Source organism: Aricia agestis, chromosome 16, assembly GCF_905147365.1.
Source record: "Aricia agestis chromosome 16, ilAriAges1.1, whole genome shotgun sequence".
NCBI lineage: Eukaryota > Metazoa > Arthropoda > Insecta > Lepidoptera > Lycaenidae > Aricia > Aricia agestis.
In genome coordinates, this window is record NC_056421.1 from 1,497,110 (window position 1) to 1,520,383 (window position 23,274).

The following is a 23,274-nucleotide window of genomic DNA, read 5'->3' on the forward strand; positions in this document are numbered from 1 at the left end:
CGATCCTGAATGATTAAAATGTAATTTGTAAGAGGGTTATTGTATGTTAACCACACTCAAAAACTATATTTCGTTAAGACAGCAAAGGCTGCGTCTAATTCGGGATTATATGTATATATCCAAAAATTATTTATAACAATAAAGATTAAATATTTTATACCTCGTCGGCGCCAACTCCAAATTCGCCGGTCGCTCCGGTTCCTCTCTGTAGAAATCCCTCGGCAGCGAGTAGTCCGGCGTCCTATACTCCGTGAGCGGCGTGCGGAACTCCTCTCGTCGCCTGTCGTCTCGCCTCTCGGCGTGATAATCCTCGTCGTATCTCGAGTACGTCGGGGAGGCGTAGTCCTGTCGTCTCTCGTCGTGTCGGTACTCCTCGTCGTATCTCGAGTACGTCGAGGACGGGAAGTGGTCTCGGTAGTTGTGGTAGAGGTCGGCGAGCGAGGGGGAGGAGAGGGGAGGGGCGGAGTGCCCGTAACCCGACGAGGAGGAGGGGCCGAGCGGGGAATCCGTGAAGCGTAGCGGCCGCGCGTCCTCTACTTGCACGCTCGATATCTGAAAACATTATTTCCATGTTTATTTTCAAATATTTATATGTCCAAATCAAAGTTCGTCATTTTGCATTTGCTTAAAAATGTTGATTCTCTAAAGCCTGTTTGATAATCTAAATAAAATGAAAATTAACTTTTTTTTTCATGAAAATTAAATTAGTTTGCTCTAATAAAGATAAAAAAAAAAATTGGCTAAATTTCTTTCTTTTTAGCAATTACGTTTGTAATAGACGTTCACAAAGTAGTCTTTACAGATAGAAGAGTAGAGCCCAGCTCGGCTGGGCTTTACATACGCGACCAAATTACGTAGGTCCGCCATCTGTCTATGAATCAACTTCTCTGATATAATACCTATAATCGATCAAAAATGCCCATAGTCAATAGCTTTGATCGTCGAGTCCACAATAATATATAGTATAAGATACTAACAGGCGAGCCGGTGATGGAGTTGAGCGGCGCGCGCAGGTGTCTCGTGGGGCCATGGTAGGTGTTGTGCGCGTACCCGTAACCCTCGTATATCGTCGTGCTGAGCGGCTCCGGCTCGACCTCCGCCCTACAATTACAGTATGATACTTGATAATAATCACAAACTCTTTATTTGCACATCATAAAAATACAAAATGAGAAATAGAAACAAATTTTTGAAAAAGCGCTTTGTCTTGCAGACAACCATAAATAGTGGAATTAACGTAAATCAATGTAAACCTCAGACGTCAGGATCTATACGATTTTTTAGTATACAGTAGCATATAATATGAATTTGTTTTGACTTTAACAGCGCCATCTCTTGACATACTTTAGATTTCAAGGTTTTTTACCAATGCGTATGCGAACAAGTGCGGGTAAATATTTTTGTAAGTATACAGATAAGCCTGCCTACACACTTAAAAAATATTTACACACCAAACAATGTCTGCTTGTCTGGCATGTTGACAAAGTAAGATGACAACCAGAGGCAGACAACCTTGATAGGATACACGCTGCATAGATATCTTCATTAATCATTACTCATTACTACCCAGTCTTTGGCTGTCTGTCGCTGGGAGGCAAAGTGTAAACTCAGCAAAGTGGGGTAAACAAGTTAGCAGTCTCATATCATCATTTTACACCATGTCAAAAAAAACCCAAAACCGTAAAGTTAATATACCTAGCGGAACAGAACAACAATCTCGAGCTGTCAAACGAAACCGAAATTGGTTTACATCTGTGTGTAAAATATGTGTCCGACCTGTCCGTATTAAGTTAAATTGTCAACGTGCCGATAAGTGCCGACTGGACGTCAAAAAAAGAGTTCTGCTGTCATGTATCACACGTCTCTTTTCACCACGCAGTGTCACTGATAGTGACATCTCGCTTGCTCTGGCCTTTGCTTTTCTATTCCGCTAGGTATATTAACTTTACGCACGTAACTTGGCGACCGTTTTGGCATTTATTTCTGGGCAGACATTGATCGGGCGCCTTGCGTTCAATGTCTGCCAAGTCACTGAAGGGTGGGCATTTAGCACTGTCAAAACTCTGCCTTCAAGCTTATAACGGCTATTACACTAGCGCCGACAATCGCACCTGTGGGGCTGCAGCGTGGGATGCAGCGGGCTGACGTTGGACACTCGCACGTCGTAGCCGGCCGCCACGCCGCCGAGCAGCGCCGCTATGTTGTACAGCACCAGCTCGATTATACTAGGCTTCTTGAACTTGTAGCCTGAAATAGAATAGAGACGTTAGGTACTTCGTTTGCGTTGTGTGAATACTGAATAGGGAATTTGTCAAATTGTAATAAAGCGTGCATGATTCTGCGCCAATTCGTTGTCCAAGCTGGATAAGTTTTTTTTTTTTATGAAATAAGGGGGCAAACGAGCAAACGGGTCACCTGATGGTAAGCAACTTCCGTCGCCCATGGACACTCGCAGCATCAGAAGAGCTGCAGGTGCGTTGCCGGCCTTCTAAGGGGTAATAGGGGAGGGTGGGGAAGGGAATAGGGGAGGGTACGGAAGGGAATAGGGGTGGGTACGGAAGGGAATAGGGGAGGGTACGAAAGGAAATAGGGGAGGGTAGAGAAAGGAAAAGGGTAGGGGATTGGGCCTCCGGTAAACTCACTTACTCGGCGAAACACAGCGGAAGCGCTGTTTCACGCCGGTTTTCTGTGAGGACGTGGTATCTCTCCGGTCGAGCCGGTCGAGCCGGCCCATTCGTGCCGAAGCATGGCTCTCCCACGTCAATGTTTTGATGTTGATGAATTTGCTCTAAACTGTAGCACATATAAACGCTGTCTCTCAGCGACATCTCTTATCGAGTTTTGAAACTATATTTTCTCTCATATTTGACATCAAAATTTAAATTTCAGTGAAATTTTACCAAATAAAACTTTATCAATCTCTAGGCATGTAGGATTTTTTTCTGGCGTAGCGCAGAAGTCCGCGCGGGGGGCAGCAATCCCCTTCCGGACGCCGTACGTCGGTGGAGGGACGAAGCCAGAGACAAGGCCCTGGAGTTGTGGGAGGAGCGTCTCTTGGAGCCGCGTGTAAGCGTAGACCTCATAGGGGCTATTCGCCCAGTATTCAGAGAGTGGGTGGACCGAAAGAAAGGCGCCCTCTCGTTCCGCCTCACACAGGTGCTGACCGGGCACGGCTGCTTCGGTCGGTACCTGTGCGAGATCGTCGGAAGGGAGGAGACGACGCGGTGCCACCACTGTGACGACGAAAGGGACACGGCCGCGCACACCTTAACGGCTTGTCCCTCTTGGACACGACAACGTGCGGCATTAACGGCCGCCATCGGACCGGACTTATCACTGCCAGCGTTGGTAAGTGCCATGCTGAGCAGTGAGCAAAACTGGAGGGACGTGGAGAAGTTCGCCGAAGAGGTGATCTCCAACAAAGAAGAGGCAGAGCGCGATAGAGAAAGGCGGGCGCTGGACCCTCTTCGACGAAGACGACCAAGGCGACGTGTTATCCGGAATGATAACTTGCCGCCGTAAATGGGGAGCTCAGGGTGGCGGTATGGGGATGCCGTCACTCATTGCATAGAGTCCCCGAGAGGGTCGCGATGCGCAGTGTACTCTTCGCGCATCGCGACGACAGAGAGAGTCGCCTATGCAAGCCCCGAAAGGGCTCTGTTTGGTGACAGAAGCATAGCGACAGTGCTTCATAGAGGACGGGCCCGCCTTTGATACGCGGGCGGTCGATTGTCGAGCCACGGAGTAGAGCTCACGCGTTCTCGCGACTCGGCAACGGGAAGACGAAGAGTACCGACGGGAGGCATGTAGGATTTCAGTTATGATTTTACTGGCTCAACAGTCAACATGCCAATATTATGTAAAATTAAGTGATACAGTATGTAAATATAAGTGGCAACCTTACCTTCAGTACTATACAGCGTCGGCATAGGTATGGTATAACGGGAGCCACTGAGCGGAAACTCCGGGCCCCAATCGTCCGGACTGAAGTCTGAAGACAGAAAACAACCTATGTGAGACATAGGCGGGTTAGTGGCTAGTGCGTGCGCAGCAATATACCGAGAAGCTAGACATAATTTCAACATTATTAAAGCCTTAAAATATAAAAAGATTGCACTGATGGTGCTCATTGGGTGCAACAATAGTTTTGAGGTTGTGGAAAAGTTAATTGTTGAATATATAATATCGTGTTACAAAGTTAATATTTGAATAAATGTCATGTTATCTTCCTCACGAAAGAGGCATCATGATATTTCGACACAACATTTCTAGATTTGTAAAATTTCAACTTTAGTCTACATAGTAATTATAGTTTGTGCGTTTTAAGATGATACGGGTGACAGTTTTCATATTCCTTGCTACGGTTTTTTTTATAAGAAAACAAAAAAAAAAATCAAAGTGTAATAAATTATACTAACATCTACAAAAACAAATGTTTCCTATAATTGTAAATGAATAAAAATGAAAAGTTGCTAAATGCTAACTTATTAACATAAAATTACTGTGAAATAGGAGTATAAAATTATTGTTACGAAAACATTTGAAAAATGTCAGATGCATGAAACGGAACTTATGTCAATAGAGATTGACTCTGTTGAATCGAAATCAAATCGATAAAAAAGAAATGTCAGTACGAAATCGATCATTTCGATTGCAATTCCTTTACGAAGTGATTCGATATTTTTAAATTATCGATTAATTTTTGTTAGGTAACTTACCTACTATTGTCAATTATAATGTGTCACGCATATCATCATAAAACGCACAAACTATAATATTAAACATCTGAAATTTTCAATAAGATTTTTATATTTAGGCTTTACAATAAACACACATTTGTTGTTTGCTTACAACTTGAAACATGCCAACAATTTATAACACTACACATGCCAAACAGTTCATTTAAGAAGCAACATAAAAAGCTTACGCCGTCTGCACACTATCAATAGGAATCGCGAAAGAGCGAGATGCAACATATTTCTTTCTTTGCCGAGTGAGATAGGTGTTTCATCGCGAAAGAGCGAGAGGCAACATACGCATTGCCATTTGCTGTGTGAGACAGAAGATCTGCCTTTAGCGGTTCGCAACGTCAGTGCACAGACAGCCATAACGTGAACAAATCTATACTTACATGTGCGAGTAGTCATGGCACGTTTTATTCATTGTTAATTTCGTTACAATCTTCTTCCCATATCGAAGCTTAAGCTCGCCCGTCACCTATATCGTATTATATGATCGTCTCTGACTTGTTATGGGGTTCGTTAGTTGATTAGTATAACCCATGTTAAAAGAATACACCGGCGTCGATTTTAAGTTTTATTTGATATATAAAAATTACTAAATAAAGTATTCAAGAACCGGATCACCGAAAACAATTTTACATCGGTCGGCGATTCGCGTAACTTCAATTCGATTCGCAGTTGGGTTTTATGTCAGAGCATGCTATCTCTCTCTAGCGCTTGATGCGCAATAGTGACAGCACGCTTTGACACTAAAACCTTACTACGAATTGAAATTTATTACGAGAATCAACCTTCTATTGGGTGGCCACTTTCAGAATTTGACATTATCATAACAAATAACCGGCCTAAAGACTGAGTTTACTGTGTGACAGTTAAGAAGTTAACCGTGACAGTTAAAAATGGCCACCGTTGGACAATGTGACAGCTGAGCCTCTTACATTAGGTTCCACCACCTTACTTGTTACTGTTACAGCGGAGTTTGTACTATACTTATCTTCCTATCGCTACTGACGACAATGGTAGCCTATGTGACAGAGCTCGGAAATAGTCTTAGACGAATCTAAAGTTTTTGATTAAACTGTAGAAAAAATCATAGGAGCGTATTAGTCTAGCGGGAAAATTAAAAGCCACTCAAAATAAGAGACCGTTTCACAGACTGTCTCCACATGACATAGTCAGCTTGAGAATTTAAAAGCATCTTAATTTGAGTGGCATTTAAGATTCGGCCGTAAGAATAGCAAATCAAAATCACATGGACTTCCATCGAGTCTATATTAGATTGTAAACATTTGAAGGCGTGCCGTATGACGAGGTGAAAAAAGCGAGTAGAGCTAACGTATATAGTAAGTACAGATACACATATAAATAACGATATATATAGCGGAACTATGAACTGAAAGCATGCATAGCGCTTATCTTACTAGACATAGGCTGAAAGCAAACAAATGCTTACAATTTACAAAAAAAAAAAGTCAACTGTCAAACGTATAATCTATGGATAAAACAAAATGTCACTACACACATGTCACAAAATACTTCGTATCACTCGTCATTCACTTATCACGATTTAAAATCTATTTAGAATAAGTTTCTACTAAAACTTAACTAGTATTGATTGCCTAAAATCTGCCAAACCAAAAAAAAAAAAACACTCTTTGTGACGAGTCAATACAAAAATTGATATTACATCTTTTTAAATACTTACAGGGATATGGCAGACTGTCCTGTGACGATCCTTTAGGCAGCAGTAAAAAAATAATAATTATAATCAATTCCGACTATGACATTGCAGTTAATGACACAAAAAGTGTGGCGAGTGTAAAAATTAAAATTTGGCAAGATCCTAATTGTTTTCAGTCTAAAAAAGATCTAAGTCTTTTCCAATATCAAAGTTCCTAATCTTACTATCTAATATTTTAACTCTAAAAATTAACTATGTAACTAAGTATAATTTTTTTGAGATTTTCCATTTTCGTAGATTTAAAAATTGTACAATTCATAGGCTATTTAACTTTAAGAATAATTTCGAATAGTATATACAGAAACAGAAAAATATCGAATGCAAAGTTTATAAAGTAGGAAACATTTCTGGAAGACATAAGATTAAAATAAGATTTTAAGTAACACAAAAGTTTTTTTTAGACTTCAGTCAAATAGCCTACTGTCATTTACGTACGCTAGAACATACATTTAATAAATGCTGTATAAATACATTTTGCTGGGTCTCAAATGCTACTAATTACTATGGTAAAATCTATTGAAATGTACGGTACAAAATATTTTCAAAACACTGGTAATAAAACTGTTATAAAACTAAGAAAAATAAGTCTTTCACTTTAACTTACAACCTAGTATTATATACTAACAAATCCATGGAACATTTACAGAGTAGCTAAGGACGAGAACAGTTTGAGTATTATGCTGGCACTCCACATGGCTATTTGTATTTGCTATTGGCTATTTGTTGCATTTGGCAAAATTATTGACGTATACACAGTAAGCAAATAAAGTCAAATACGGCCTTCCACACATGGACGTCAAATACCAAACTTTTACTTGATTTTGTTTACATGCCTATTTGACTCTTTTGATGTGCGTCAAAAACCGACAATGGTACGGATACGTGTATTTGGTATTGGTCATATTTGTCAAATAGGCAAGTAAGGCCAATACTTTGTCAAACATACCGTCTACACATGGTGATTGTTTGGCGAATACATCAAATATGCAAATACAAATAGTCACGTGAAGTGCCACCTTTAGACATACAAGATTCGTAACAGAGCGAGACAGAAAATCATAATGCAGAACAAAAAATGCTTTTTCGGCGGAATGTTGGCTTGATATGTTTCATATGGCAACAATTTGTACGCTGTCACTGTTTGACATCTGACAGCTGCAAGTCCGACAGCTGTCAATGTCACTCGTCCCTTAGCAGTTCGTCGGTTTCCGACGACATATTGGTTGCTACGGCTAGGAAGCCCGCGAGGCTGTTGGATCGGAGCGTCTTTAGGAAGTTTCGTTTGTGTTCGGCGCTGCCTTTGCGTTTCGAATCGGGGATATCGAAGACTGTGTCGTAGTGGTGCGGTATATCCGCCGTCGACGTGAACATCGGACAGAAGAATCTGTTTTTTCTCGGTTCGTCGTTTTGCAGCAGGTCGTCGTGGCTGCCGGAGCGTTTTTTGGCGAGGTTGCCCTTCGGAGTGCGGACCTGGGATTTGGATTTGCGCGGTTTTCGCTTCGTCTCCTCGACTCCTATTACCACCCCTGCGAGCCAGCTCTTTGTTATACATGGGTTATATACTCCTATATGTATACCCTACGAATAATAAAAACTAAGGAATCGTAACTCCCATACTATTACCGTTTTAAATTTGGTTCCTTTTGATCTGTCATGTAACGTCAGCCTAGTACCGCTCAAGGTCACCTAAATATTGCAAATGTATTGAAATGTGTACCTAAGGTACACTTTTTTGACAAGTATTGTGGAGCATGTTTTTTGACGGAGTTACTTTTCCTTAGTTTTTATTATTCGTAGTGTACATCCGAGGAAAATGATTCCTAGGCAGTTGACAGACCTACGTCATTTGGTCGTCAATTCAATTCAACGTTAGCTGTGATCTGTTGGATGAGTTGGACTTAACGCGACCAAATTACGCAGATTCGCCATCTGCCTAGGAATCAACTTCCCTGATAGTACAATAGAATAAGGGTTTCCTTTATGCGAGTGCTTGCAGACAGAAGTTAACTTTAGGAAAACAAATGAACTTTTTTAATGTTCTAAAAATTACCAATAATTACTTTCCATATGTGTTGTTTTATATACGATTTGTATGCAAGCTTCTTGAATAATGGAAACATCAAACATAGAACAAGATACAGACATACAATTAGGGGGGAGTGAAATTCTGACAACATAACAAGTTTTCCAATCATCAACATCATGATATGTTTACATTTATCGTCGTATTTTGTGAATGCTATACATAAAAACCTTTTATTTTGCCAGAAATTCAGGAAAATTCTACCTATATGATACTGAGATGTTTAAAGTCATACAAAACTCTTTTTGTAAATGATGAAAGCGCCATTTACGAAACCTTGTAATTATTTTGCTTAAATTTTTTACGGAATCACTACTAATCAAATGCACATAACTGAGATTTACTTTGTTAACTTAAAAGTTGTTGCTTTCGTGAGTGGCGCCTACTTGTTTTATTAAATATGAGTTTCTTTCGTTATAACTTGAATACATTAATAAATAGACTTTACACAGACACTATTCGAATTTGTTTCACACATACAAACTTTTATAGTTAATTAATTAACGAATAATTTAAATGGCTGTAAATAAAATTAGTTGCATGTTTGTCAAGCTAATCTTGGAGTTAAAGCATGTATGATGTTTGTATTAAAAACTGAAAAAAAATATATTTGGATAATTCGAATGAAAACTTTAATACTTATTAAAAATTATTTCTACATAGGATTTAGTAAATTAAATATTGGATATTTTGGTAGTAATTTTGAGTTTGATAATTAAAATATATCCAAGATTAATTCTACCAAACCTTATATTATAATTAATTATTATAATGTTGTGTAATATTTTGATGTTGTTACGCGTAAGGGCCGCGCTACACCGGAATGGCAGCGGCGAGGCGAGCACTTTCAGTGTCATACGATTTTAAACTTTATTTTCATTATTGTAATACATAGTATCTCTTGAGAAGTCTACGGTTGCCCGTGGCCGCTCGTGGCCGCTGGCGGCTACCGGCGGCCGCGATTTGTCCAGCGATACTATGTATTATAATAATAAAGATAAAGTTTAAAATCACATGACACTGAAAGTGCTCGCCTCGCCGATGCCATTCCAGTGTCACGGCCCTAAGTGTATCCTCCTCACCCTAGCAGTACCAAAGTATAGCAGTGTTATAAAATATATATTATGGGTTACATCGTACCACCTAAACTGCTGACCCGATTTTGATGAATATGATATATTGTATTTCTGATATGTATGTGTGCGTGTGGCGTGTACGTTGACGTATGATGCATTTAATGTGTGTGCGTGTATGTGCATGCTCATGTACGTTTACGTACGTTGTATATGCACGCTCGTGTGCGTGTGCGTAAACTTGCACGCTCGTGTGTACGTACCAGCGTTGAGCGGGCGGTGCGGCGGGGGTCTCGCGGGGGGGAGGTGCGGCGCGGAGGTGGAGGGGCGGTGCGCGCGCGGCCTCAGCGCCGGCAGGGGGAGGTGGGCTCGCGCCTTCTGGTGGCCGGTCGAGGGGCCCCACGTCTTGCCCTTCACGCCGTCCGCGGGCACTGTAATTTTAGAAACGCTTTATAAAATGACTAATATTTACCATCATTAAATTTACAATCTAATGACACACATAATTTTGTCGTGAATAATATACGTTACTACTACTAGATGCGTCTCTTCAACTAAACACAACAGTACTTTGTTGAGGCTAGTGAGTTTGTGACCTGCAGTTTGCTGGGATAATTTATTTATTTTTATTTTATTGCACACAAGACACTGTTTACATAAAAAAATTACATAGAAAGACGACACAAAGGAACTGCTTATTTCGAAAGAAATTTCTTACAGCAGCCCTACGGAGAGAGATGTGATATAAGACATCAGATACAGCGTGCACACTAACAAGATCAGTCCTACAAGGCTCATCTTTTAAGGTCACGCTAAATGTATACTTGTAGTGCTGTGTTTATGTCAGTTTTTGGCGTATACTCACGCGCGATGGCCCGCATGATGGCTGGCGAGCCGGGCGGCGTGTCGGTGGCGACGGCAACGAGCTGCTTGACGCTGGCGTCGTCGTCCGACGGCCGGACGGTGAGCGTGTGCCGGAAGTCCAGCGGTGACGAGATGGTGTCCTTCTTCAGCAGCTTGATCTTGCTGAACTTGCCTGGAAATGATAAATGGTCTCTTTAAATGGTAGACTCATTGACTGGTAATCATTTCGTAACTATATTTCATACTAATATACTAGAAATATATGTCAGTGCCGAAAGTATGACGGTGTATCTATCTGATACCGTTTTACGCTTAAATTATTGCAATTTAATTATGGAGATATTTTGAGTTCTGGGAATAAAATAAGATTTATTTTATCCCGGCAAAATGGGCGATAACGGATAACCGACGCAACATCTAATAGTTCAAGAGGTTGCGGACATCTAGTAAAAGATAATCCAGAAGTTCATCTTGGACTCACACTGGATATAGAAAGAATGTTAACTGCTTCATATTATAGTGACAAAAATTCGATTCTTCGTAATGTTATAATTTATTCGAAAGTATGTCTGTCTGTCAGTTGCTTCTTCACGCCCAAACCGATGAATCAATTTTGGTGGAACGTAGGATACTTCTTATCCCGAAAAATATACGGTTACCGCGTGATAAATTTCATCTAGTATCTAATAATTACAGTTAAAGAGCAAACTCACCCTTTCTCTTATTGGGCTGCGGCGGTTGCGTATGCGACATGTTGCTCGCGAATATCAGTATGTGCAACTCTCTCGCCGCCAGGTCGATCTCTCTCATCTCCAACTCTCTCTCCTTCTGCGCGAGGTTCTGTTCCACCAGCCGCTGCTGCAGCTGCGCCCGGGTTAGTTCCTCTTCCCGACACCTCAGCTCCTGGGCAATAAATAAATAATAAATAATGGTACTCTTACGGCCGCACCCAGAGACATTTAATGACGTTTAAACTTCAATTTAATGAACAGTTTGACAGATAATGTATTATGTCAAAATCTTCAATTAATAACAATTAACTAATTAATGTACGTCTCTGAGGGCAGATACACACAGATTACAGACTTTAAAGTTTCGGCCAAACCAGCGCGTCAGTAACGCGGGACGGGAGCGTCTGCGACACGAAACTGGTGTGCACACCTGCACGCTCTCGCTTCGCAGTCGCTTTGGTCGCACAGGTTTGGCCGAAGCTTAAAGTTCACTTTGAGATATTTAGCTCAAAGTCAATCTTATCATAAATTCACAGTGACTGTTCAACTCGGACTCGAAAAGCTAGTTACCTTGCGCTTAGTGGCTATTGAAGATTGTCGAATCCGAGTTGAATTTAATTGTGAATCAAAGAGTAGACTAGCAGAGGTAACACAAATGTAAAATTGTGCTTGAACATAGTAAAACTGATAGTGCCCTCTGGCATATTGTGAAAACAATCATTTTTTCAAATTATACACAGTAAAATATTATTTTAAATTGAAACCAAAAGATTTAGAAATCAGAAAGTCCTCCAACAAGTTACAATAAATAGAGAAAACATAACAAAATGTGGTTGTAAAGTTTTTGTAATAAAAAAAATAATTACACATTTTATATAACTAGGAAAAAGAAAATGCAGAACCAAAGAACCAACAAAAGGAACTTATAAAGGAATGTCTTCATAACATAAATTCATAATATATTAGCATCACTAACCTCCTCAATAGTTCTGCATTCCTATGTTAGCATTGTAGGAGAAACACAACACTCCTGTTAATATTATGACAATTATAATAAGTATGTTATTATTTCACATTTTCTGAAGACAATGATCAAAGTTAATGCTTTGACATAATATTTAAAAATGTAACAGAAGCTCGTTAACCACATATTATTAAAATGTGATGAAAACTACAATCCCAAACCTACAATATATAAATATCAATCTTGTTTTCGCTTGTAACAAATAACAATATTATTATATTGTAAGAACGTATTATGTGTAGTTTAAAGTACCTTGCATATTATGGCCGAAAAAGAAACACAAAACCGCCCCAAAGTCTGTCTAGTGCAGTGCTCTGCAAAATTTTTGTGTTCAAGGTACATGAAGAAAAACAATCTTTTTGGATTCTTATAAACTAGGAATATGTAGGTATGATGACATTTGTGAGGCACACCAACTACTGGCAACGTTACACCAGTGTGCCGCGGCAAATCCCTAGCGGAACACTGGTCTAGTGTGTACACTGTACAAATTTACAAACCTAGTTCCTAGTCCAGGAGTTTTTTTTACTTGTCGAGACTCCCATTACATAGTTTAAAGCCCTATATCTAGTCAAAGAGTCCCAGTTTCCCCTCCATCACCTAGTCCAAGAGCCCATACCCTAGTCAAAGATCCTTCCATCTAGTTCCCGACCCTTACGACCTAGTCCAAGATTAGTATCTTGGACTAGGTCTAGTTCCCCTCACCCCAATCATCCAGTCCAAGATCCTACCATCTAGTCCCCACCTACCTTCTCCTTCCTCCTGAGATCCCGGAGCACCTCCTCGATCTCGAGCCGCCAGCCGTCCTGCATGGTGTGGAAGCTCTCGTGCGGCGCGCGCGTGAACTCCGACTGCCTGATCCGCTCCAGCTGCACCAGGATCTCGGGGAAGAGAGGCCGCTCGCGAGGGTTGCTGTGCCAGCACGCTGGAATGAAAATGAGCAACATGGTTTAGTACAAACATGTAATTTAGTGCTTTTAGATTTTTTTTTAAAGAAGTCAGTCCTGAGAAAGTAACGGACTTTATAAAATAATCACGAAACTTGTTATAACAAGTAAATTAATGGAAATTCCGTTGGCGTCATAACGTCTACTGATGTCCCGCTCGATGCACCCGTGGTCTAGGGGTTTATAGCTGAACTCGGAGGTCGCGATTTTGATACCTACGTTGAAACAATAAGAAAAGTTCTGAAGACCATGTGGACAGATCTCTTCCGTCGTCGTCTATTGTCTGACAAGAAAGTGATTAGGATTGTAATGTAAAATGTTAACCGTAGGTCCTGCGGGGCTAAAATGGTCGCTTTGACGAATCACATTATGATTCATTCTTTTAAAATCGCGAAATGCAAGTCTGCTTGCAATTCATATCTAGTAATTCGTACTAATTTGACATTCGTCAGTTTGACAGTTTTGACAATTCTTTTGCTGAATTGATTGAGAGGAATTGCTAAATGTGACCATTTAAGCCCCGCTGCGCCTGAGCGACAGAGATAACAGCTCCGTAGACCTACCTTCCATCAGCACCCTCCACGACTCGGGACACGTGCTGGGTATGGGCAGGGTGAGCTTGTTCACCGCTACTCCGTACGCCACCGCCAGCGCATCTATCCCCTTGTACGGCGTCTCTCCCGTCAGCAACTCCCATAGCAGCACGCCGTATGACCACACGTCCGACGCATGGGAGAATGTAGAGTTCTTTATCACCTGGAATACATAGGGAAGTCATGTTAATGAAGATCTCTGTCCTCTTACTTTCCATTCATTAAGGTCTGGACTCTGGTAAGGACATAACAGAGAAATGAGAATCGAATGAATTTTCAGTAATTTTGGTATTCTCGACATTTACAATAGCGTTTGATCATGTAGTGGCTCAATTTGTATCTAACCAAGATCGTGAAGTTTGTTTAGTCAACGGGATTTAGATTTGAGATTTTCCGGAAGATGGGAAATCGAATCGACATCGAATCGGTGCCGCTCGAACTTATTTATATGGTTTGTCTGCGATGAAACACAAAATATGTGTCCGGGACAAATAAGGTTTGTTACCTATTATTGTGGATAAATGCGTGATGATTCTGAATATGATATAACAGTTATTGCCTTTTTCCAATGCTTCGATCTATGGAAATGTCTACTGCCATTCGTGGAATACATTATTGCAACGCAAATATTGACCGTGCAGAATGGGTTGCTAGCGATTTGTTTGTGTAAAATCGCATTTGTTAGTTCTAAAAATACATACACTTTCACAAAACAGAGATTATATAATATTTATATTGGTCAGTGTGTTTATGTATCGTTAGAGTTATTTTCAATAAATTGAAAGGTAATCTAAAAACATAAGATAAACACGGCCTGTCAACCAGTAGTTTTTCGCTGCTTAGTTTGTACTAATTTAAGAAACACTGACTTTTAGGGCCAAAGTGATAGATTTCTTAAGCCAATGTGTCACTTTGTTTATTCTTCTATTTTTTTTTTTTATGATATAAGGGTGCAAACGAGCAAACGGGTCACCTGATGGAAAGCAACTTCCGTCGCCCATAGACACTCGCAGCATCAGAAGAGCTGCAGGTGCGTTGCCGGCCTTTTAATAGGGAATAGGGAAATATGAGAGGGTAGTGAAGGGAAGGGAATAGGGGAGGGTATGGAAGGGAATAGGGTAGGGGATTGGGCCTCCGGTAAACTCACTCACTCGGCGAAACACAGCGCAAGCGCTGTTTCACGCCGGTTTTCTGTGAGGACGTGGTATTTCTCCGGTCGAGCCGGCCCATTCGTGCCGAAGAATGGCTCTCCCACGTACTCTTCCGGAGAAAGAAATCGTTTTAGGGCGTGTTGTCACCCGCGCGCGGATCCGTTCGGCTGTTTACACACACGCAGCGGCGCCGCTGCAATACTCGTCCTTGTATTTCTAGGGGCCCTTACACACGGCACCGCAGCGGCAGCGGCACGGTATCGCCGCCACCGCGGCGGCGCAGTGCGTAAGGGCAAATAGAAATACAAGGATGAGTTATAATGGAGCGGCACCGCCGCCGCGGTGGCGGTGCCGCTGCGGCGTGCGTGTAAACAGCCTTCATCACGCGCGAGCGTGTTGCCCGAATGAGAGAAAAATTATCTATAAAATTATAGGTTGTGGCAACTTTCATGCAGACCAGATACCTGCGAAGGCGATGAAAATCATGAAAAAAGCCTCTATGACGGCTAAAAGGCCCTAAATGTTACAAGACACTTTCAACGTATGGGTTGAACCACGGAATATATAACACTAGTAGTGTTATATATTCCGTGGGTTGAACCCATTATCTGGTGAAGTCAAACAATAAGTGGCCAGTACAATTTATATCAGTAAGGTGCAGTTTTTAGTTTATAAGGGCGCACCTGTGCTCGCCTGCGCTGGTTATTGCGTAACATAACCCCGCCCTAACCTAAGTTATATACTACAAACTTATTGTATTTACTATAACTGCAGTATGTACTGTAGTAAATAGTAAAGTATAGTAGACCAAGGAACAGGGTCTACCTAGTTCTTGCCCGCAACGAATACTTACGATATGTACCTATAGTGTATACTATGTGTAAGTTAAGCATGAAAGAGATTAAAAGTATGAGGCAGCATTTAATATTGAAAGGTTCCTCATAAGTAGACGTCGGATTATTCATACACTCATGCACTATCAAAATGCTGAAATATGCACGTAAAATGGCCGAAATATACACAACTAGTCTGTAATAGTAGTTTAAAACTCACTGTAGGGGTTGGATTTAATGTAGGTGATCTGTTTAATGTGTTAAAGAAATGAGTTTAAACCTAATGGCTATCCGAAATGGGAGACAAGCTGCATCTCATTCTCTTGTCGCCCCACAAAGCCTAATAGCGAACGCAGCTTCAAATAGATGCAGTAATCAGAAATCAATAAGGCCTCCAAGTGCTTGTTATAGATAGAGAAATCTAGGAATAGTCTTTTGTAGAGCAAGCTCGTTCGTTTCAGTACGTACTTTGAATTTGTTACATGATCTTTATTTAATTGTCTGCACTTTTAAATGCATTAACAAATTGACATCCATGGTTGATATTATAAATGCGAAAGTGCGATGCGATGCAAAAATGCGAAATCAGCTGCGTCTCTCAGCGTTACTTTGCAAAACGCTACAACCACTAATAATTCGGTTTTCATAAAATTTGGCATAGAAATATGTACTTTAAGTTTCGTAAAATGACATAGACATTTTCCGGAACTAAAGTAAACCTGCAGCCAACTGAAGAAATAGGCCTACTGATCCGATACTTATTCTAGAGACAGCTGCAGCTAATACATAATATTATACAGCTGTATGTAACAAAACATAGTGATAATTATACTTTAGGGCATGAGTCCCCTATATACATAGAGTTCACTGTAAATGTAGCGGCGCTGAAAGAGTAACTTTTTTATGTATGGGAAAAATCATGATGCACGGGCGCTTGCCAATACAAATCCATAAAAAAATTGCTCTTTCAGCGCTGCTACTTTCACAGTGAACTCTATACAGGGGACTCATACAAACCCTAAAGTGTTTTACTTAGTTTCGTTACACTTTGTATGTATAAGGTTACCGTAGTGTCCATGACCATCAGATGAGGTTCTTAGCTACAGGGGCCGTACCACGAAACCGTTTTGAGACTCAAACAATCGTACGAGAATGCCGCGTCCTACTCTAACAAATGTGAAATGACGTTGTTAGAGCAGGACGCGGCATTTTCATTCGATTGTGTCTCAAAACAGTTTCGTAGTAGACCTACTGGGTCTGCCGTCTGGAAGAGCACGTTACCTCCGGCGGCATCCACGCGTACGTCCCCGCCGCCGACATCCGCGTGGTCTTGTACACCTCGCGCGCCAGACCGAAGTCCGTGATCTTGAGCGTCTTGTCCTCCAGCGTGTCGTCCGGCAGGATCGCCTCGCTCAGCAGTACTGGAATGAAGAGAGATGTTGGGTTAGTAATGGTTATACATAGAAGATAGTGCGGGATATGCGTATGGCCGCAAAGGATCTTCCGACCGAGATAGGAATAGCCTGTGTTATACTCGGTCAGGCCGAACCCCACGTGATTGATTTTAGATGTCCTGTATTATATACCGATGCACTTAGAAAACATCGATAGCGCGTTGCAGGATTCATGAATGTGGCGTTAATTGTGCACAATAGCCACAGGTATGTTTATGAGGGGCTGAGACTTAGTTTAGCTGGCCATTATTTTATTATTTTATTTATTTATTAGGCCGAGCTCCTGGGGAATTAAGTAATTAAACACAAATGAGGACTTAGTAGCTTAGTGCTGTTCTGTTCGGTACCTCAAGTAGTGAATATTAATACGAGGGGGAATATACGAGAAAGATCCAATCCAATCAAACTGATCGAAAGCAAATCTGACCCGCGGACGGCTATAGTCACATAGTCAGTCCAACCGTATTCGATCTGCCTTCTTGTACAATGTACATGACGCTATTATTTTATGAGTGCTATCGTAACTCATTACTTGAACTTAGCTTCAATATCATCCTTTTCTTCCAGTCCAGCACACCTTATTTACGTTTAAACAGCCTTCAAGCCCTCGCTCTTGTATCAAAAAGTACACCGACACCTAAGCCACACTACCAAAGTTTTTAATTACGCTCAGGCCATAACCAGTGCAGCGTTCATGCATGTGGGTCGGAGCGGCGTGGGCGCCCCGACCTGGATCCCATCGCCCGAGGGTGTGGTGAGGTCACCATGTCATGCCGGATTAACCACTCCACTTCCTCCTTCCCTCCAATACCCAAATTCTCGAATATTGGACATCCCTTCCTCCTTTACTCCTCGTAAAGAAGGGAAGGAAAGAGGAAGTCGCAATGGGCTGCTACTAGCCCTTGAACAGTTACCAATGTAAAAGATGATGCATATTTATTTTACTAATATTTTATTTGCAGTCAGAAAGTCTGTTGCGACCTTGCTAGCTATTACATCTTCGAAAGTGTATCTCTGTTAGTTAACTTAACCCTAAATAGCTGATCGAATTTTGATGAAATTTGGTATAGACATACTTCTCATTCCGTAAATTTATGTGCCTGAAGTTCCGAACGTTCAATAGTTAGTAAAGTCTTCAAGAGAGTCACCAGGTCTTTCTCTCCAAATCCTCGAACCCTAGCACGTAACAATATTAAGATTAATATACTAGTAACTAGTCTATAATTTATTTTGTTTTGCAATACGCGTTGTGTCTTATATAATAGACGACGCGTACAGACAAAATATTTTTAAACAGATACCTAGGCATTGCAGACCCAGATATTTTAATTGTTAAAACGTTATTTCCACCACCGATACTAGAAAAAGAATTAAACCAAATACTAGAGCTAAAACCGTTACGCTGAAAGGAATTATAAAATCCATTCCAGGCATTCAGGTCAACGCAAATGGCACACTCCACGGCACTCAATTCTACAAATATCTTCTACCGGTTGGAACCGAGCGACACGTCGCAACTCGCAACTGCAGACATGTGTCGTCGCGACACTACTGGTTCCTATATACATTTCTATGAATAAGTGTCGCTATAGGTTCGTGTCGCTAGCTGCGGAGGGTATTTCATAGAAATACATACGAGTACAAACCAGTAGTGTCGCGACGGCACGTCGTCTGCAGTTGCGACGTGTCGCTCGGTTCCAACTTGTCGGCGAAACATGGCGGTAGCGGTCATTGGCTCCCTGTAAACTATTGTAATTTTCTCTGTAAACCGCGATTGACAGTGAAGTGTCAGATGTTGTCAATCGCGGCTTTGTATAGAACATGACAAGTTTTTGACAGGGAGTCAATGACCGCTACCGCCATGTTTCGCCGAGTACAGTATGACCTTAGTCCTTAGACGTTAGTCCTTAACGCATTCAAATCTTGTTTGTCAAAACTTATTAGTTCCTTGTCCGATTTTGTGGATTTCCTATCAAACTAAAAATGGTATTCTCAACGATATTAAATTTTTATTAGAATATCTTGTTCAGTTTGATAGAAAATTAACTGGTGCCCAGTTTCTGTAGTTTGTCGATTAAAGTTTTGAATGTCAAAATATGAACCAATCAACAACGCTGTTGAATACATAAACTCCTTTCAAAAACCTCGGAAACTGAGCAAGGATCGAAAAAGTAACGAATCTGCATTGATATCGCATAAAATTAATATAGAATTGAGGTTACATTTGGTCAACTTATGTTTGCTATTACAGCACACTGCACAGTAAAATGTATGTGGTAGCAAAAGTAATAAATAACACAACTTTGTCACGACGATCTGTTTGTTACATTACATAATTTACACTTGTTTTGTAAATAAATACCAAAGTCTGACTAAACTCTCAATCCCTCCACAAAATTTGATGATATTAGGAATAAGTAAAAAGTCCCGGGAAAGGATAAGTAAATTAAGTATGTAGTTTTATTTTTTAATCCCAGGTTCTATTTCGACACAAAGAGCTTCCGGGCAACATTCAGTAAAAAATAAACATTTTAATACACATAAAGTTAACGTAAAAAAGCAACACTTTTCATTCCGTGAATTCCAATAACTTTATACCGCCCCATATTTACAATTTGTTACCATAAAAGTCATAAAACTACTATCGCAAGAACATCTAAGCCCTAAACTATTTTCTGTAAACGTGTGTGTTTCGTACCTTGTTAATAACGCGATTAACATAACTATGGTTAAATTATTAACTGTGGTTTGGCACACAACAGTAGTGTAGGGTTCCTATAACTTCATCCCTAAGGGCGTTTGTGCACTACACGGAATTTTACAATCCGGCGCGGCGCGGCATCTCGATTTCCTACCTTATTGGCAAACGTGAAAGTTATGAACGCCGGACGGTAAAATTACGTGTAGTGCACAAACGCCCTAATGGCTTGATTTAACTCTACATTTAAAAAATAGTCAGTAAAATCCCCAATTAGGTACAGCAGGCTAGGATTTTCCAATATACAACCATTGGAAAATATGACTAAAATACAAAATCCTATACTTAACATTTCTTAATGTAAAAAATCCACAATTTTTTATCCTTGCTCGTCAAACCATTTTTCAAACGTATCAGACAGGGATAAAACACTGTTTACCCGTGGTGCGATAATTATACACCCTGAGTATTGGCAAGAATTATGACTTACTAGATGACGCCCGCAACTCTGTTGCGCCAAAACTCGGTTATCGCGCGCGAACCGTACATTTTTCCGGGATAAAAAGTATCCTATGTCCTTTCCCGGGACTCAAAGTATCTCCATGCTAAGTTTCAGCAAAATCGGTTCAGCGGTTTAGGCGTGAAGAGGTAACAGACAGACAGACACACTTTCGCATTTATAATATTAGTATGGATGAGTAAATGCTGATTCTGCACGGGATTTTACCACCGATTAGGCATGACAGATTTTTAACCGATACCTGCGAAATTCCTAGATTACCTACTAATCGGGATCAAAAAAACGGTTAAACCATTGATAACTTTGCAAGGAGACCTTCTATTTCCAATCTCTTTGCATCGATATAGTCTGGACTCAAGTTCCAACTTCTATTCCTGTCTCTTTTCAACAAGTCCCCTCACTTTATTTACGTTAAGCTGTAGTAAAAATAGTAGGTGTCTGACGGCAGTCTTATAGATCGAAGACAACCACAAATAGCAACCCATTTTCTTCCAATCCTTTTACCATATTGACATAGAAAAGCAGTACCATAGATACATTGCATAAGGATGCTTTGAAAATAATAAGTAGATAATGACCAATATTCCTAATATAATCCAATATTGATGCAGCTTCGATCTAGTTTGGATCCTATGAAAAAGCCAAAACCGTATTCTTATATGACGTCCAACTGGTAAGTTAGAGTTTTCAATTCAGAGAGAGAGTTCAATCAGAGCGCGTTCGGTGTTGGTTTGGTTGGCTAATTAGTTTGTCATTTACGATATCAAAGTCCGAGACTGCATCAAAGCTGTATTAATACTGGGCTAAAATGGTAGAATCAGGGTTTCCTGACAAATCTACTAGTATTGTCTAAGACATTTAGGGGGTTTTCCGACCGGCAGTGGTGTACGTGATCATCATGGATCATCGTGGATCATCAGTGATCAATATGTGTCGGTTAAAATTCATGAGCCGCGGTCACGTAGCGGGAAGCCCGCAAGGCCTCCGTCTTACATAACATACAATATGTCTAAACTATATATCATACTAGATGTTGCCCGCGACTTGATTATGCACCAAGTCCGATTGCAATGCGGCAAGGGAATGGCGTGAAATTTGTAAGCGCATGTCTTGATGCGCATACTCGCACAGAGCGATAGCGATTGGTTGAAACGAGTGAGCCTAAATACATACAATTGGTCCTTCCAAAAGAGTATAAAAACACTCCTTAAAAATAAGAAAAACAATGCGCTTGGCGTAACCATTTCCTTTCCATACAGCATACTAAATTTACTGATATATTATTTTAGAAATGCGAAAGAGTTTCTGTCAATTTGTCTTTTAAGAGTATTGTCAATCTTACTTATAGGCCAATCAAAAAAAATTTAGGTCAATCTTACTTTTTGGGAAGGGGCACAGGATACGTTGTATCACGCGAAACTGCACAATTTCTACGCTATAAACAAATGTCGACGCAAGAAAGTTGCGAGCAACATCTAGTTTCCAGTATAAAACAAGCTCCAACATAACTCGGACAATTTAAAGAGCAAAAAGGCCAGATAACCGCTCGGAATGCTGCGATTTCCGGCCAGGCAGTGCGGGCTCTAATTAACACAAAATCGGAGGCACACTTCCAGTCTTAATGTTAACACTTGACCTTTACCTTCCAGTCCGAAGTTGTGTGGACCCTCCACAAGATAAATGATTTATAACTTCTCTGCGACTGCGAGTTACGAAGCATTGATTTTAAAGCGACTTTACAGGATTTGGAGACAATAAAATAATGTGTTGACATTTAATAGTTTCTGACCTTTTTTATTAATTGGAGCCGAGATCTTCGGCACGAATATGCTTCGGCACGAATAGGACGGCTCGACTGGAGAAATACCACGGGCTCACAGAAAACCGGCGTGAAACAGCTTGCGCTGCGTTTCGCCGAGTGAGTGAGTTTACCGAAGGCCCAATCCTATGGAAGGGAATAGGGTAGGCCCTATTTCCTTCCCTTCCCTTTCTTACCCTATTACCCTATTCCCTCTTGAAAGGTCGGCAACGCACCTGCAGCTCTTCTGATGCTGCAAGTGTCGACGGAAGTTGCTTTCCATCAGGTGACCCATTTGGTCATTTGCCCCCTTATTTCATAAAAAAAACGCTTGCTGCTGTGGGAACATTATTAATTTTTGTCTTTAAAAAGCATACGTCCTTTCAGTTAAATGCTTCTCTTTAATTAGTCACTACTCTATTGATCTAGGTTTATCAATGCAATGAAGCTTCTATCTGAGAATCTAAAGTTCTAGCAAGAGCATCTGAACAATGAGGTTTACCCAATTATAACAATTTATAATACCACGAGCTTTTGCCCGCGGCTTCGCTCGCGTTAAAAAGTATTATTATATACAAACTTTCATCCCCTATTTGAACCCCTTGGGGTTGGAATTTATCAAAATCCTTTCTTAGCGGATGCCTACGTCATAACATCTACCTGCATGCCAAATTTCAGCTCGATCCATCCAGTGGTTTGGGCTGTGCGTTGATAGATCACTATGTCAATCAGTCAGTCACCTTTGAGTTTTATATATACTAGCTATTTGACCGAGCTTCGCTCGGTATTCGATAAAACACGAATAAAATGACATTTTCTAAAAATTATTCCTAGCTAGATCGATTTATCGCCCCCGAAACCCCCTATATACAAAATTTCATGAAAATCGTTGGAGCCGATTCCGAGATTCCAATTATATATGTCGCAGGGAAAAGAGGATATCAGGGATTTCACGATATCCCTAGGGATATCACGACATCCCGGCAGATGTCGAATATTCTTGTTTATTACGTCTTCTTACT

General features: G+C 40.7%; 1 protein-coding gene across 2 annotated transcripts in view; it reads right to left on the minus strand.

Annotated features, from left to right (window-relative positions):
- The window catches only part of LOC121734796 (mitogen-activated protein kinase kinase kinase), a 57,040-nt gene that overhangs the window by 3,247 nt on the left and 30,519 nt on the right, over positions 1–23,274 (minus strand). Inside the window, exons 2-11 of one of the 2 annotated variants that reach the window (XM_042125413.1) lie at positions 17,064–17,203; positions 13,769–13,961; positions 13,008–13,183; positions 11,217–11,406; positions 10,505–10,675; positions 9,903–10,070; positions 3,905–3,991; positions 2,112–2,247; positions 978–1,101; positions 161–552 (exon numbers count right to left, since the gene is read on the minus strand). In XM_042125413.1, the coding sequence (XP_041981347.1) occupies positions 161–552; positions 978–1,101; positions 2,112–2,247; positions 3,905–3,991; positions 9,903–10,070; positions 10,505–10,675; positions 11,217–11,406; positions 13,008–13,183; positions 13,769–13,961; positions 17,064–17,203 (1,777 nt within the window). Of the gene's footprint in view, positions 1–160; positions 553–977; positions 1,102–2,111; positions 2,248–3,904; positions 4,010–9,902; positions 10,071–10,504; positions 10,676–11,216; positions 11,407–13,007; positions 13,184–13,768; positions 13,962–17,063; positions 17,204–23,274 lie in introns of both variants that reach the window. The other variant, XM_042125412.1, reaches the window with a different exon arrangement.